Here is an 18,377-nt window from a genome sequence, read left to right as displayed (position 1 = left end):
TGTTCTAAGATTCAGCTCTTTGTGACGTAGAATTGATCAAGGGGTTTGATTGACAGTGTGGTTGTGGCATATACTGTATATTTTTAAAGATATTGTATTAAAAAATTGTTCTGTAAGTTAGCCATCTTCAAGCACCTGTATGACAAGTAAACATGACGCAACAGGTCCCTCGCATAAATGTAATTTCGCTTTTACGTAGCAAACTTTATCACAGCATGTGTTTGTAGTTTCAAAAAATTGCGCCAGCGTTAGTGTTTGTGTGTGTGTGTGTGTGTGTTTTGCACATCCATAATTGCTAAGGGGACGTGATTACAACTCTATAAGTACATAAATGTATCAAATAACCACACGAGACGTCCTGGTCCATTCTCATTTGTGTTTATTCTGCCGGAGTCTCTTCGTAATCTGGGTCTGATCAGAGACTATTTATATATTCCGATTCAAACATGTAGGACTGAATGACATTCAAAACAGCGGCTCTCTCTCTCACTCTCTCAGCCCTTCTGCTCACCGACTGCCATAGGTCTGCATGTGACGCCCTCATCCAAAGGCAGGCCGGGGATATGCAGCTCATTTGCATTTAAGGTCGTACACAAGAAAACAGCTCATTTTAAAACAGGCCCCAAAAATGCCCTTTTCAAATGGTTATAATAAATTAACTGTGGGGTATTTTGTGCTGAAACAAATACATTCTGGGGACACCCGAGACCAATATTACATCTTGTAGAAAGGGGCATAATAGGTGCCCTTTAAGGCTGAGATGACCAGTTCTGGATTATTTCTTTGCTCTTGGCTGACATGTGGCATTGCATTGGCCGGCTTGTGGCCCAGATCTGGCAAACAGGAGATAGCCACCCAAGGGCCGTCATTCCATGTGCATGTGGGTCAGATCATCTTTCCACATGTGCCAGATGTGGGCCGTCAAAATGTTGCTATGTGGGTTCTAAGCTAGCTTACACTTACCTGGGCATCGGGTTCCCAGTTGCCTCACAGGCCAGATTGACGTCATCCAAAGTGAAAGCAGTGTGAGACTTAGGCTGAGTCGTGATCGTTGGAGCTTCTTTGACTGGGGTAATCATTGTTGTAACAGAAAGCAGATCAATGTTTTGAGTAAAGGTTTAGTTCAGACGGCTGTGAGAGCAACTGTTACTTCTGACAATAAATCCTCCTGAAATATTGTAAAACTGGTATTTTCTCATTGTGTCCATTATTTCTAACACCTAAAAACTTTTGAATAAAAAAATAGTGATCTCTTGTTTGTCGGTTTGATTGCATTAAATAACACATTGTCTCATAGCACAAGAAAAACTATTTTGTAGAAGTTATAATGTAAATAATCAGCAGTAAGAGGCACTCATACACAGAGACACAGAGACAGAAATAAAGGAGCATGCATAAAGAGGAAGTCGATGTACTTACGGTTTCTATTTGTGTCTAATATAGAGCCGCAGAAGGAAGCAGGGGTTGCAGCGAGAGAGAGAGCAAGAACAGGGTTAGAGAGAGTCATGCACGAGCCCTTAGACTGTGAGGCATTTCTAACCATGTGAGAGAAACAGATTCATGTAAAATCAAAAACTCAAATGACTCAGTCCATGTGTCTCGGGCATTTTAGATCTCTTTAGACAGAATGAGTTCAGCAGAGAACATTAGACAAACCATCAAAATAACTGGACAATTTTTATCATGATTTGTTGCAACTTTTTGGCAGCTCACCACAATTGGTGGAAACATTTCTATTATACATAATAAAGAGGAGCGAGTACAAAACGAGTTGGTTTGGTAGCTTGGTTTCTGAAATTGTTGTTTTATGTTTTGACACCAGTATTTTGTTAGTTTTCTGTCATAATGAGGTCATCTGTTGCACCTGTGTCTTTGTATTTTAGATGTCAAGTTTCATTGTTTCTTCATTTGGTGTTTGTATGTTGTAATCCCGCTGACTGAGGAAGAGTGCTTGTGTCAGTGTTTGTGGATTTTCCTTTTGGATTTAGTTTGTGCTTTTACCCTTTGTGGTTTTATCTTCATTTTTAAATATCTACCTGCTTTTTTGTACAGGCCATTTTAGATTTACATGATTGTATTTATTGTGTTAACTGCCAGTTGTTCCTGTAACTTCTGAATAGAGCATTTGAACATTGAAGTAGAATGCGAAAAAGAAAAACAAAACTTAACAAACTAAAACAAAACACTACTCAGATAGCAGACTGACATTGAATCAACGTGGAAATATGACATCGAAACAACGTTGATCTGACATTGTTTTGCTCATCGAATTAACGTTGAACCAACGTCAGACCCGTCATTCTTTCAAAACTAACGGAAAATCAACTTGAAATCAACGCGTTGTTTCAACGTTATGAAAGCAAACCAATTTTCGATTTCATTTAGCTTTGAAGAATGCCGCGTCTGACGTTGGTTCAACGTTAATTCGATGAGCAAAATCAACATTGTTTCAATGTCATGAGAGACGTCGTTTCCACGTTGATTCAATGTCAGTTTGCTGTCTGGGTAGGACAAACTGGAGACATCCAATACAGCTAGAAGCCGGAGAAGAGAGGTCCGAAGAAAGAGAGAGGGCTGATCTTGATGATCAGTGATTTTAAAGCGTGAATATGTCACACCCTCTGGAGGTGTGTGAGCCAATGCAAAACTGCCCCTTTGGAGGGAATTTTTACGACTCTTTGTCTCCTAACCGGGCTTTTGAATGTTTAATGAACAGTGTTAAAAGATGTAGTTTCTAACCAGAAAGCTGTTGGACATAGAATAGTGCATTTTACTGTGATTTTCTTTTAGCTGGTTAATTCAGTGAGAGTAAGAGGATTAAAATGATCACAAAGAAGAAGAATTACAAAGATACAGCTTATGGCATTATCACACACACTTATAGTTAATTTAATGCTACGATAAAATCATATGGACCCCAATAGGACATCATAAAAACATATCAAATATATCATAGTAATGTCTTTATATGAGGAAGTTCATGACAAGTCTGTCTATGTATATGTGTGTGTGTGTGTGTGTGTGTGTATCTTCATTTGAGCATCTGGTATTCCCCCCTCGACGGGGAGGGGCTTGGAGATGGTCTTCTTTGATGTTGCCTAACGAATAGATCGGGGTGGCATCTCTGGAGAGAATCGTTGCGCTGTACAGGTGTCAGGAATCAATTTAAACTTCCGACTTGCTGGCGCTAGCTGATGATTTAGATTGGATGAGTCACAGGTTGTGGGCTTTAGAACCTGTTTGCAAGAAAGTGTGCATGGCGATCAAAATTAATGAATTCATGATTCTTCATTCATTCTCTACAATACTTGGCTAACATGCCTGCTCTGGTGGACTGTTAACTCAGGACAAAAGCACCTGAGATCCCCCAGGTCCAAGTTGAAAATCCTAAACATTGTGTGCAGGGATGACAAACACGCTGCATCACAAACATCTTGGAGTATGACTTCTGACATTAAGGCTTTTAAAGATGCCATGCTTTTAATGAGCTCTCACTAGCAGAGAGAGGAGCATATAGTGCATGCTGAATTGCCTCAGCAATTGGATCGTTATGTCTCGGGCAAGTACCGAATTACTCACACACAGGTCTATGATACTCAGCCATTTGGAAAGCCTGGATCTCAGGATCAATTATTCAAAGAGCAAACTGTTACCCAGCCAGAATGTAATCTTTTTAGGCACAGTTATCAATTCTGTCACAATGATGGCACAACTCAGGGTAGGTGCGCGCACGCCCCTTAGGAAATTTGAGAGGCTTCTCGATCTCATGGTCACCGCATCATCAGTACTCCGACTAGGGTTACTGCATATGCACCCTCCTTCGGCACTGGCTAAAGCAACGTGTGCCAGCCCATGCATGGAGGTCAGGCTGCCTGCATCATTATGGTGAACCAGCGCTGTGTTAGAGCTCTCTTGGAAAGCCCAGAACTGGTACTAGTCGGGTGCAATTATGGGTGTGGCCTCCAGGAGGAAAGTTTTTTTTTTTTTACAGACGCCTCCAACCATGGTTGGGGAACGCTGCCCGAGGGCAAGCATGTCTCTGGCCTCTGGCTGAGCCAGGAGAAGAGCTTACAGGAGAAGAGTTTGGTTAGCCCTGAATGCATTTCTGCCAGACCTCAGGAGACACCACGTCTAGATCCGCACGAAAAACATGCCGTGGTATCCTATATAAATCGCCAGGGTGGGTTAGGGTTAGACAGCTCCTCCTTTGGTTGCACGCATGCCAACCTACGCTCCCTGAGAGCAGAACATTTCCTGGGAGTCCAAAATGTCTCGCGGACAACACTCCCCCACGCAAGTGTTCACTCAACTCAAAGACAGTTAGTCTGATATGTGTTCGGCAGGGCAGAGGTCGCCTCAAAGAACAACGTTCACTGCACAACATTGTTTTCAAAGAACAGGGCTGGCTCACCCATGACCCAGAGGTCTGCTGTATGCGTTCCCGCCTGTCTCTATGATCCTTCAGGTCATCAGACGGATTAAGGAGAGCGGATGCTTAGTCCTACTAGTGGCCCCCCTCTGAAAAACCCAAGCGTGGTTTGCAGAGCTGGCACAGATGATGGACACAGGCGAACGGGACAATCTGGCACCCTCACCAAGACTTATGGGCCCTCCATGTATGACCCCTGAATGGGTATCCGGGGACCTCACAGAAAAAGGCTTAAATACCATCACTGAGTCTAGAGCACCGTCTACAGGATGCCTCAATGCTCTGAAGTGGTCAGTATTCACTGGCTGGTGCTCTTCTTACAAGAGCTTTTGGATGCGGGTCCCTCCTCATCCACACTGAAAGTGTATGTGGCAGCATGGCATCTCACCATGCTTCTGTGGCTGGCCAGTTGCTGGGGATAAACAACCTTAACGTTCGCTTTCTCAAAGGAGCCAGGAGGTCAAACCCCCAAGGCCTCCCATTATACCGGCGTGGGACCAAGTATAGTAGAAGTATATACTTTGACCATTTAGGCAGTAAGAACAGCTTGTTTATTTCGTCAGCCGCACCACAGGGTTTCGTTCACGAAGCAGAGACTATTCAAGTGGATAGTGGACGCCATCTCGCTGGCATACGCCTCATGGGACAGGTTGTCTCATAGGCACTAAAGCCCATTCCACGAGAAGCATGGCTTCTTCGTGGGCTTGGTCCAGTGATGTGCTAATTCAAGACATTTGTGCAGCGGTCGGCTGGTCCTCGTCGTTCAGATTGTCAGATTTTAGAGTCTGGAGGTAACTTTTCTGCAGGCCAGGGTCCTCTCATGATATTTAAACTGACGGTGTTTGATTTTTATTTGACTAGCATGTTAATGTCCATAAGCCCAAGTAGTCCTAGGACGGTTATGAGCCCCATTTTTTATTCATGAAACCCGACTCTGTCTGGTTAGTGTCATTTACTGGGAGACTGATTATGGCTCGTTCTGTTGAGCCTTGGGGTGGTCCTAGGCTCCCGTTATTCAGCCAGTTGCTAATGTGTTGCGTTTTACATTGCGTCCCTACTGCGTATTAGCTACACAATACGAAGTGACCGTTCTCAAAATGGAACGTATTTACGTAGGCCATGCCCATTTAGGTGCGCTCAGACGTACTCGGCGCCAAGTCATTTGATTGGATCGTGCGTCTGAGGCGCTCAGCCATTGGAAGTGCAGTTCCCATAGCACAGCAAATGAGCGAGCTAGATGCTCTGCTGTGTTTGCTGTGCAGCTGCACTGCGTTTTAAATGATTTTTTTAATATTTCAAGGAAAAGGAGTTTCCCCACTGCGTATTAGCTATGCAACTCGTTCCCTTACTCTCAGGGAACCGAGGTTACGTTAGTCTCCGAGTACGTTTCTGCTCATCTTCTTTTCTGTTCTCTTCTTTCCTTCCTCCTATTAAGGCTGAGATGACTCCATGTTTAATAAACACACATTTTGTGGTTCAGATAAGGTCCATTTCTTGTTTATTTCTTTGCTCTTGGCTGACATGTGGCATTGCTGTGGCCGGCTTGTGGCCCAGATCTGGCAAATAGGAGAGAGTCACCCAAGGGGGGTCATTCCACACTGCATGTGGGCTAGATCATCTTTCCACATGTGCCAGATGTGGGCCGGATCTGGGAAGTCACAACGTTGTTATGAGGGTTATAATAAATCACCTGCAATCGGATCCTGCTCTCTTTCGTCTTGAAGTTTGCACCTGTTACAATTTTACACATCTATAAGGCCACCCAGAGTGTGGTTTTGTATATGTGTGGTTTCAGTCATTCCTAATTTTATAATACATTTTAGTATCAAAGTTCTTGATGAATCATGATCTTGTTTAAGGGCGGGACACACCAAGCCGATGGTCAACCGTCGGGCCATTGGCAAGCATCTATCGGACTAGTTTTTGCGGTGTGTTCCACACGTTGGCTCTCATTGGGCTATTCATTGGGCTATTTAGTTTGCCCTATTCATCATTACGAACTGGCATCGGGGGTCGTGAGAGTGGGAACTCTTATTGGATGTTCAGTTTAGCGAAAGAGTCAGTGCACAAGAATGAAAGCAAGAGCAACTAATCTAATGTTATGTTATCCAACTTGAGCTTTCCAAACGTGAATATTTTCATAACAACAGTAGAATGAAGAAAGTTATTGTTATGTTCCACGTGTATTTGTGATTACTTTTTCGCTCTCTGTGTCTTCACTCATTGTTTTCAGGTGGCGGATTGTTCATTGGCTGCGTGACGTCATTGGGAGCATGTGACATCAGCCGTCTCACCAATCTGCTGCTGTGACACTGAGTTTAAAAAGCCCATTCAAGAAAAGGAAGACAGTTAATTAGGCGTGGGGTGTTTGCAATGGTTAAAGTGGGATTTGTCAGGTGGGGGAACCCTCAAATTTTGTGTAGGTGCAACAGAGAAAAATGACTCACCGTGGGACAACATGTTGAGTATCGTGGTATAGCAATACTTTTTGGGTATCGCTGTGGCACCAAGTAGCCTGTCACTTATTTACTTTAATATTTCAATGGTTTAATTTGGCCCATCTACACTGATTTAATGACAATAATATGTTAAAATTGCTTAACACTGGGACAAAAAGTGGGGTTCGGGGCCTCCCCCGAGAAAATTTTGATTTCTCTGACCAAAATTATGTGCAATTTAAGACTTTTGAAGGCCAAAAAAAAGAGGATAATAAATATCCTCAATGTTGATCCTCAACATCTCGTCTCCAAACAGGCGTGATTACTTCGACTTACAGACAGATAGACATGGACAAGTTCTCCTAATGTTTTGATCCAATTTGTTTTGTAATCACTGTTCCTCCGTTGGACAGAGGAGAACCGGCCCCGACTGAGCCTGGGTTCTCCTAAGGTGTTTTTCTCCATTCAATCGCCTGATGGAGTTTGGGTTCCTTGCACTGTTGCCTTGCTTTTGGCTTGCTTAGTTGGGCACATTTAATATTCAACAATATTATTGATCTGTGTTGTATTACTTTCATGTTATCACTGTGAAGCTGCTTTGATACAATCTGTATTGTAAAAAGCGCTATACTTGACTTCTTAGGTAGTATAGTTTAGTTAAGGGGGCGCATCCGCTGAAGAACTCGGTTTTGTTTCTATCTTTTTCTTTGATAGCCAGTTTAGAGGAACGGCTAAAATTAGATATTATCTTTATGTTTTTATTATTTCAATGATTTGATGACACTCCTGTTTTTGTATTATTCTTGTTTTCAATTATGATGCTTACCTCATTTTTCATTCTTGACGAATAAACGTCTTAAAGGTTAAGTGAAGTTTTTGGTTGTTTTTTCTGCCTTCACACATCGCAACAGTGCTTCACATAAATGTTACGCAATCATCCCCTTTACCAACTTTAAACACGTAACAGTTATCAACATAACTGGTATTCAAAATGGTAAGCAAGCGCAGCATCTGCGAACATCTCAGAAGACAGACTATTGATTCCTGCTGATATAGACAGTTCATTCCTACATGCAGGCGCAGAGGGCACATGCCAGTTTGCTGTCGGCTGTAGTCTGTGCTTTGTGTTTAAGTGCAGATTTTTGGTCCAGATGCCTTATCGCTATTAGAGGAATAACTGCTAAAAGAAAAAAAAAAAAAGAGTCTTTCTGAATGAGGTTTAAAGTCCAGATGGGAAGTTACTTACAATCCGGAGGGATCTGAATGTATCCACGTGTTTGTAGCACACTAAGTAAGAAGAGCAGCAGATGAAGATGTGTCCTGTTTCGCCCTCTTCCTGCCGGCTGACGCTGTGCGGGAGGCATCGTGCATCAAACCAGCAGCCAATGCATGAAAACACACTTGGGTCCCGACACTCTCCACCACAGCAACACACAGACTGAGAGAAGGCTGGAGATGAGGGTCACGCCTGACTCTGCACTCTTCTTCTGATCTGAGATGACAGACGGATGAAGGGAGGACTGTAGACACAAACACAAGGAAGAGCAGAGGGATGAGACACAAAATCAACCCTAAGCCATCAGTTACAGAGTGGACAGTAGAGGAATAAAAACAGCAAAAGGAAAAGAACAAAAATAACTGATCACAGAACAAAAACACACATTAAAGGAGACGGGGCAGTTGTGGTTTCACAGGTACTCCGTGTGCAGTGCGTATGCGGTCTAGGAGCAATCCGCTAAAGGGCTTTCACATATGCTGCGTTGCAGTGCATAACTGATCCGCGGCTGTACCACAAACACTCTCTATTTTTCTTTCAAATTTTGAGGTTATGCAGCAACTTTTATTAAAATAACAGTTTTGTCAGTATTGCGATTCTCTTTGTACACTTTTACAAACTTGAATGGACGCATTCACGTTTAAACACAATTTAAACAACAGGCATTCCATGCATTCCTTCTATATTAAGTTTCTCAAGCAAGTATCAAATATTTAACCATGTATTCATATTAGAATCGCAAACATTTTACATTCACACCCAATTTGACCCAGTCCAGCCCTGAACTTAAATTTTCCCAGTCCATCCCTGGACCTAAATTGTCCCAGTCCCGCCCTGGACCTAAATTGACACTGTCCAGCCCTGAACCTAAATTTTTCCGGTCCATCCCTGGACCTAAATTGACCCAGTCCATCCCTGGACCTTAATTGACCCAGTCCAGCCCGGGACCTAAATTTTCTCAGACCCACCCTGGACCTGAATTGACCCAGCCCTGGACCTAAATTGACCCAGTCCAGCCCTGGACCTAAATTGTCCCAGTCCAGCCCTGGACCAAAATTGACCCTGTCCAGCCCCGGACCTTAATTGTCCCAGTCCAGCCCTGGACCTGAATTGACCCAGTCCAGCCCTGGACCAAAATTGACCCTGTCCAGCCCCGGACCTTAATTGTCCCAGTCCTGCCCTGGACCTAAATTGACCCAGTCCAGCCCTGGACCTAAATTGACCCAGTCCAGCCCTGGACCTATATTGACCCAGTCCAGCCCTGGACCTATATTGTCCCAGTCCAGCCCTGGACCAAAATTGACCCTGTCCAGCCCCAGACCTTAATTGTCCCAGTCCTGCCCTGGACCTAAATTGACCCAGTCCAGCCCTGGACCTAAATTGACCCAGTCCAGCCCTGGACCTATATTGACCCAGTCCAGCCCTGGACCTATATTGTCCCAGTCCAGCCCTGGACCAAAATTGACCCTGTCCAGCCCCAGACCTTAATTGTCCCAGTCCATCCCTGGACCTATATTGACCCAGTCCAGCCCTGGACCTATATTGTCCCAGTCCAGCCCTGGACCAAAATTGACCCTGTCCAGCCCCAGACCTTAATTGTCCCAGTCCAGCCCTGGACCAAAATTGACCCTGTCCAGCCCCGGACCTTAATTGTCCCAGTCCTGCCCTGGACCTAAATTGACCCAGTCCAGCCCTGGACCTAAATTGACCCAGTCCAGCCCTGGACCTATATTGACCCAGTCCAGCCCTGGACCTATATTGTCCCAGTCCAGCCCTGGACCAAAATTGACCCTGTCCAGCCCCAGACCTTAATTGTCCCAGTCCATCCCTGGACCTAAATTGTCCCAGTCCATCCCTGGACCTAAATTGTCCCAGTCCATCCCTGGACCTAAATTGTCCCAGTCCCGCCCTGGACCTAAATTGTCCCAGTCCATCCCTGAACTTAAATTGTCCCAGTCCATCCCTGGACCTAAATTATCCCAGTCCATCCCTGGACCTAAATTGTCCCAGTCCATCCCTGAACTTAAATTGTCCCAGTCCAGCCCTGAACTTAAATTGTCCCAGTCCATCCCTGGACCTCAATTGTCTCAGTCCCGCCCTGGACCTAAATTGTCCCAGTCCATCCCTGAACTTAAATTGTCCCAGTCCAGCCCTGAACTTAAATTGTCCCAGTCCATCCCTGGACCTAAATTATTCCAGTCCATCCCTGGACCTAAATTGTCCCAGTCCATCCCTGGACCTCAATTGTCCCAGTCCCACCCTGGACCTAAATTGACCCAGTCCATCCCTGAACGTAAATTGTCCCAGTCCATCCCTGGACCTAAATTGACCCAGTCCAGCCCTGAACGTAAATTGTCCCAGTCCATCCCTGGACCTAAATTGACCCAGTCCATCCCTGGACCTAAATTGTCCCAGTCCTGCCCTGGACCTAAATTGACCCAGTCCATCCCTGGACCTAAATTGTCCCAGTCCTGCCCTGGACCTAAATTGACCCAGTCCAGCCCTGAACGTAAATTGTCCCAGTCCATCCCTGGACCTAAATTGACCCAGTCCATCCCTGGACCTGAATTGACCCAGTCCAGCCCTGGACCAAAATTGACCCTGTCCAGCCCCGGACCTTAATTGTCCCAGTCCTGCCCTGGACCTAAATTGACCCAGTCCATCCCTGGACCTAAATTGTCCCAGTCCTGCCCTGGACCTAAATTGACCCAGTCCATCCCTGGACCTAAATTGTCCCAGTCCTGCCCTGGACCTAAATTGACCCAGTCCAGCCCTGAACGTAAATTGTCCCAGTCCATCCCTGGACCTAAATTGACCCAGTCCATCCCTGGACCTGAATTGACCCAGTCCAGCCCTGGACCAAAATTGACCCTGTCCAGCCCCGGACCTTAATTGTCCCAGTCCTGCCCTGGACCTAAATTGACCCAGTCCAGCCCTGGACCTAAATTGATGTTGTTACGTTCCATGACGTAAAATTAAGAGTTTATGTGTGCTGCCGATGTTTCTTCCCTTCTTTTGTGTTTTTTCTCTCTCTCTCTCTCTCTCTCTGGGCGGATGTTGAGTGAGTGAGTGCGTGTGTGAGAGACACGTGTGGGAGAGCGTGTTGGTTTGTTTCAAACTGATTTATTGTTCTTTTTTTTCTTTTTTCTTTTTCTTTATTGATTGATTTATTTATTTTTTCTGGGAGGGTTTTTCATTTTTTCTTTTGGGGGGTTTGAGATAGGTTAGGGTTTTTTGCGGCCTATTTGGCGTCTGAATGGCGTTTCCCATGGGGGGAACCAGTGTGGTTTCCCTCCGGAATGGGTTTAGGTGTGTACCGGAGCAGACTGCTTCGATTGAGGACGTATTGATTGTAGTCGGTGATCAGGTAGGTCATAAAAAAATAAATTCGGCTTCGTGTATGAACAAAGCTGTTGTGGTTTTTTTGAAGACAGAACAGCTTGTGAATCAAATAATTGAGAATGGACTTTGGGTGAAGGGGACCCAGATAGCAAACTGACATTGAATCAACGTGGAAATATGACATCGAAACAACGTTGATCTGACATTGTTTTGCTCATCGAATTAACGTTGAACCAACGTCAGACGCGTCATTCTTTCAAAACTAACGGAAAATCAACTTGAAATCAACGCGTTGTTTCAACGTTATGAAAGCAAACCAATTTTCGATTTTCATTTAGCTTTGAAGAATGCCGCGTCTGACGTTGGTTCAACGTTAATTCGATGAGCAAAATCAACGTTGTTTCAATGTCATGAGAGACGTCGTTTCCACGTTGATTCAATGTCAGTTTGCTGTCTGGGTATGTTTGTGGCGGCAACTCCGTTATATGCACCGGCTACAAAAGTGATCGTTTCAAACGTCCCTCTGTTTATTAAAAATGAAGCGATCATTAAAGAATTATCTCGTTTTGGGAAATTGGTTAGTCCAGTTAAGATGGTACCTTTGGGATGCAAAAATCCAGCTTTAAAGCATGTTCTTTCATTTAGACGGCAAGTTCACATGTTTTTAAATTCGCAGGATAAAACTTTTAAATTTTAATATGGATAGAAATCATGAAGAAACACACAATCAGTCTTCCTCTGTTTTGGCAAATATTATCGAGAAGTTTGAGTTAAACGATATGGAGAACTGAAAACCCTTCTTTAAAACAGTATACTTGGGTGAAGGTTTCAGAAGGAACGATTCATGCTGCAAGATTAGACAAGTTTTATATTTTAAACAACTCAAGGAATAGACGAATCCGGCGAAACTACCGGAAGTAAGCGGGCGCCATTACTGAGCTGTTGCTGGGTAGCGTTGCGCCATTGCCTTCTATTGTTTTAGTTGCAACTTGCGTCCACTGGAATAAACAGCTCGCGATTTACGACTGTCACTAACGTTACAACGTTAGCTCTTGTATAATGTCGAGTGGGTAAACAGTTTCCGTTATAAATGGTTTCAATGGTGGCAGTAAAATTTCAATTTTGAAGAGAAAACACTGTGAATACCCCGGGTCGACTGCCCCTGTCTGGTGCCGTACGGTTTACACAGATTTCATGGGCGAGTACAAGACGCGGACATTCGCGTATAATAACAATTATTTAATGACATAAGTAAAAAAATATAATAAATGTGTGATATAGTGATCAGCAAAATCTCCTCTCTTGTTATTTTTTCTATTCAATTTACATGCTATGGTCATTAAATGGCTTTCCTGAGCTGAATGTAACGTTATGTGACATAATTGTTCTCCTGCTGTTATATTGACCTCTTTCCATGGTTTAAAAACAGTAGTTGGTCGATATTATGTATACTTTCTAGCTGTAACGTTACCTTATGCCCGTTGCAATGTAAAAATGAGATAAATAATGGACACAAATGAAAAACATGAAATTGTTTATTTGATTTCATTTATTTATTTATTTATTGTTGCCAAATGGACAGATCTTTTTTTAGTTTCCTCTGTAGCAAACGTTAGCCTAGCTAGCTTGCCAAGCTATTTTCATAAATAATCTGTAAGATCGTTTGTACCTTCATCTGTGACTGGAGGCCAATGTCTAACATCATCAACCCAACAAGTCTGCCTGGCTGTAGCTGTCATCAAGGGTGCGTTATCACCTTATCTCCGAGGTTTGTTTACATGCCGGTACATATGTCTATGCCGGTGTAACAGCTCAGTAATGGCGTCGCCACAAGATGGCAGCCTACACAAGAACGCTCGTCGGATTCGTCTATAGAGTCTGTAATTCTAAAATTATCCCTAATATCATCTCAGATCATAAAATGATCACAATAGATTGTATGTTGTCAAAACAACAAAAAGTGGGTTCATACTGGCATTTTAACAAGAAGCTGTTACAAGATGCTGTTTTTTGTGAAAATTGTAATTTATTTTGGCAGACATGGCAGACGCATAAACATGATTTTAGAGATGTCATACAGTGGTGGGAAGTTGGAAAAACCCAAATTAAAGTTGTCTGCCAACAGTATACTTATTATTCCTCAAAAAGAATGGAAAATACGATTAAAGAACTTGAAAGTGAGATTCTTGAAATTGAAAACAAAATGTTGGAAAGACATGAGAATCAATTACAAAATGTTATATGTGAAAAAAAACTACAGTTAGAAAATGTATTACATGAAAAAGTAAAGGGAGCTCTTGTCAGAGCTCGGTTTTCTCATATTAGAGATATTGATGGACCAACAACGTTCTTTTTTAATCTAGAACGAAAAGTGTGTCAAGAGAAACAAATGCTGTGTTTGAAAAATGATAGTGGTGATTTACTTTATGATTCATCTGAAATGAGTACATTTGTTGTTGATTTTTATTCCAAGCTGTATGACATGGAAATGACTGATTTGGATAGTAAAACTGAACTTTTTGACTTAATCCCAAAACTTACACCAGAGTAGGATTTGGAGTGTATTTTAAGCTTTCAAGAAGTAACTAAAGCTGTACAAGAATTATCAATAGGAAAATCTCCTGGATTAGATGGTCTTCCCTCTGAATTTTTCAAACAATTTTGGGGAATTATTGGGAAAGATTACTATGAAATGATTTTATTTTCCATACAAATTGGAGTTTTACCTACTAGCTGCAGAAGAGCAGTTTTGTCTCTGCTACCAAAAAAAGGTGATCTCACTTTGCTTAAAAATTGGAGGCCTGTCGCATTATTGACAACTGATTATAAGATTTTCTCAAAATGCATCTCTAATAGACTGGGGTGTATTGATTCATACAGATCAGTCATATTGCATAAAAAACAGGTGTATTAGAGATAATTTATTTCTTATAAGAGATGTCATTGATTATTCAATGTCTAGTAATATTGATTTAGGAATATTATCCCTAGATCAAGAAAAGGCTTTCGATAGAGTGGATCATTCTTATCTATTTGATGTTTTAAGAGAATATGGTTTTGGTAACGCTTTTATTTCATGGATTAGATTACTTTATGAAAAAGCTGAATGTATGGTGAAAGTTCCTGGACGATTAAGTATGCCTATCAAAGTCCGAAGGGGAATAAGGCAGGGTTGCCCTCTTTCGGGCCAGCTCTACTGTTTAGTGATTGAACCTTTATTGTGTAAATTAAGAACTTGTTTAAAAGGTTTATATATTGAAGGGTCATGTAATGAACCAATGAAACTTTCTGCTTATGCTGATGACCTCACTGTGATAGTAAAAGATGAAGAAGATATACAAAGTATATTAAGTTGTATTCAGTGCTATGAAAAGGCTTCTTCGTCCAAAATAAATTGGGGGAAAAGCGAAGCTTTATGGTGCGGAACCACAAGTTCAATACCAGCATTGCCTGGAAATGTTGAATGGAGTAGAGTTGGTTTAAAATTTTTAGGGGTCTTTCTAGGTTCAGAATTGTATAAGACTAAAAATTGGGATGGAATAATAGAAAAGACGTGTGTACGCTTGTCCAAGTGGAAATGGCTACGTCCTCGACTTTCGTACAGAGGAAGAGTCTTGATCGTGAATAATCTTATTGCGTCTTCATTGTGGCACAAAATGGCCGTGTTGGACCCTCCTTGTAATGTCATCAAAGACAATTGGTTAACTTCTTTTGGTCAGGGCAGCATTGGCTGAGAGCAGCTGTCCTGTATCTACAGACCTGCGAAGGACAAGGACTCATTGACATTGAATGCAGAGTTGCTGCTTTCAGACTACAGGCCGCTCAAAGACTGCTGTATAGCAGGCACGTCAGCTGGACAGATGTAGCCTGTGGATTGTTGAGAAAAGGAGGACATTTGGGACTTGATCGACATCTATTTCTAATGGATCTTGATGGAGTGGATTTGACTGGTTTAATGCCGTTTTATGAAACGATGCTTAGAGTTTGGAAAGTTTTTTTCAAACTCTAGAAAACAAGGATCTGTCGTTGGTTTTTGGGGTAAAGAAGAACCTATCATTTATAACCCTGTGCTGTCTGTGAAAAGTTTAAACTCTGTGTCCATGAGAAATGCTCTTGTAAGAGCAGGTCTCACTAAGCTGTCATGTTTTCTGGAAAGAGATGGGTGTCCAGATAGCAGACTGACATTGAATCAACGTGGAAATATGACATCGAAACAACGTTGATCTAACATTGTTTTGCTCATCGAATTAACGTTGAACCAACGTCAGACGCGTCATTCTTTCAAAACTAACGGAAAATCAACTTGAAATCAACGCGTTGTTTCAACGTTATGAAAGCAAACCAATTTTCGATTTTCATTTATCTTTGAAGAATGCCGCGTCTGACCGTTGGTTCAACGTTAATTCGATGAGCAAAATCAACGTTGTTTCAATGTCATGAGAGACGTCGTTTCCACGTTGATTCCATGTCAGTTTGCTGTCTGGGTGGATAGCACCAGAAAGTATTATGACAAAGATTGGTGTGAAGTCCTTGCGTTTTTCTGAGAGACTTTTAACTGAAATTGTGGCTGCTGTACCTTCTGATTTTAAATGTGCTCTGGATCAAGAGTTATCTGAACAAAAGGATTATGACACTTTTTTCCAGAAAATTTTCCAGAACTGGAAGTAAAAGCTGGAGTTTCGTGGCAGGAAGAGCAGGGAAAACTGCTCACTTTTAGTACTCCAGAAGTTCTTTCGTGAGGTGGGCAAGAAATCAATGTATCATGTCTTTGTGAAAGTGATGCGTGTTCAAGAATTGAAACTGGTACGTGAGTCAAAATGGCTGGAGATATTTGGAATAGATACCTCACCCAAATGTAGCTGGAGAACTTTGTATAAGATTCCCACTGATAAAAGAACTGGTGGTTTGCAGTGGAGGATTATACATGGATAAGCACAGAGCTCACTTGAATTCCAGTGAAACTGATACTTGCCCTTTTTGTTCAGAGACTGAAACTATCTTTCATTTGTTAGAGTGTAACAGATTAGAGCTAGTGATGGCCGGTTCGTGAACGAATCGTTCTTTTGAACCGGTTCTTTTTAGTGAACCGGTCGAACCAGTACACTAAATCGGACTGAATCGTTCGAAACAGTTCGCGTCTTGCGTCAGCGCTAAACCACAAGTTACTAAAGTTACTCACTTTCAGACATGCCTGACAGTCCCTCCGAATCGAAATAAACCAATATCCAGAAGTACATTTTATTCCAGTAACTCAAAAAGTTCACTGAACGGAGACATATGTTGGTGCTGAGAGAAGTGATGAGCACGAGCAGCTGATACTGCGCATGCGTGTACTACCGAACGTACAGGTACAGCGGTCGGATAACCAGTACAGAACCGAGAAGAACTGTTTCTTTCGGACACGTTCGACATATTGAGAACTGATGAGTTGATGAGCTGAGCATGCGTGCATTTTTTTTCTGAGGGACGAAATGTACGTTTCCACGTCTTTAGTTGAACATCAGTAAGTGTAACAAAATAAAACATTTTGGAAACATGTTTATCCCATTACTGTATCACTGTATTATTTTAACGATTGGAAATAATGATTGGATTCTAAAACTGTCAAACTACTAAACATTTATTATTATACTAAAATAATATTTTCAGGACTCATTTAATTTCTAAGTAACAATATTATAAATCTTTGATGTAAACTCTTGCCAAGGTTTGGTGCACTGCTTAGTAAATGTTTATGTGTTAACATAACGAATTAAACATATATGTAAACATATGTTTAATTCGTTATGTTAACACATTATAAACATGATGTATACTGTTACGTATATAGGCTACAGGCTATATTGGAGACAGACATGCATCGATTTTTTAGTTTTGTCAACTGTATATTCGGGTTTCAGGTCAGCACACACAGGCCTATGCTATGGTTCTCGAGTCGAAAACTGGTTGTTGCAGCTCTTGAATCACTAGTGCAGAACCGAGAACTGTTTCTTTCGGACACGTTCGATACGGAGAACCGATGAGCTGGAGATACTGCGCATGCGTGATAGCACCGTCTCTGAACAGAACTTTCTTTCGGCCGGCTGATCCTGTGCTGATATACGAGCACGCAGTAGTACGGGTGAACCCAGGACTTAAATGAGAGGGCGAATCGGCGAAATGTAAGTTTATTTAATAACAAATAAAATGATGAAGACCATTTATGCATTTTATATATTTAAAACATGTAAAACATCCGCGTTAGCACATCGCCTAGGCTGCAGCAGGGTTCGTTTTCAAAATGTAAATGAAACTTATCCAAGATGATTATGACAATGCATACTATTATTTAACTGAAGTTGTGATTACAAATGCCTTTAATTTGAAGTATATTTATCCGCCGGGATGATAGAATTGACGTCATTACGTGATGACGTAAAAGAACTGGTGAACCGGTTTTTTGAACCGGTTCATTAAAACGAACTGTCCGAAAGAACCGGTTCGCGGAAAAGAACCGGACTTCCCATCACTAATTAGAGCCAATTTTCCAGATGTTAAAAGAGTGGTGTGATATGTTGGGTCATATTTTTTATTTATGGTCCTAAATATTCTTACAAATCAAGGAATGTTGATGTTTTTTTTTAATTATCTGTATGGACAAGCGAAACTAAGTATATGGTTGACACGAAAAGCTAAGATTGAAGGAAAAGGTTCCACCAATATTGTTTTGACATGTAAAGGTCTGATTTCTGCTCGTTTGATGGTTGAATCTGCCTACTACAAACTTGTTGGAAAATTGCTAATTTTTGAGAAAGTTTGGTGTTTAAATGGAATTTTATGCAAGATAAGTGATGGGTGTTTAGAAAAGATGTTGTAAAATTTAATTAATTTATTTGTTATTATTATTATTATT

The 18,377-nt window shown here is 42.0% G+C and overlaps 1 protein-coding gene across 2 annotated transcripts in view; it reads right to left on the bottom strand.

Annotated features, from left to right (window-relative positions):
• Positions 1 to 18,377, bottom strand: part of l1camb (L1 cell adhesion molecule, paralog b) — an 87,505-nt gene that overhangs the window by 56,975 nt on the left and 12,153 nt on the right. For both annotated transcript variants that reach the window (XM_039682262.2, XM_089124242.1), the window contains exons 2-4: positions 8,114 to 8,387; positions 1,420 to 1,434; positions 964 to 1,066 (exon numbers count right to left, since the gene is read on the bottom strand). In XM_039682262.2, the coding sequence (XP_039538196.2) occupies positions 964 to 1,066; positions 1,420 to 1,434; positions 8,114 to 8,231 (236 nt within the window). In that variant the 5' untranslated portion in view covers positions 8,232 to 8,387. The remainder of the gene's footprint in view (positions 1 to 963; positions 1,067 to 1,419; positions 1,435 to 8,113; positions 8,388 to 18,377) is intronic.

The sequence above is a fragment of the Pimephales promelas genome, chromosome 20, assembly GCF_988280905.1.
Source record: "Pimephales promelas chromosome 20, fPimPro1.hap1.1, whole genome shotgun sequence".
Lineage (NCBI taxonomy): Eukaryota > Metazoa > Chordata > Actinopteri > Cypriniformes > Leuciscidae > Pimephales > Pimephales promelas.
The sequence above is the reverse complement of the archived record's forward strand: the minus strand, read 5'-3'. Positions and strand labels throughout refer to the sequence as shown.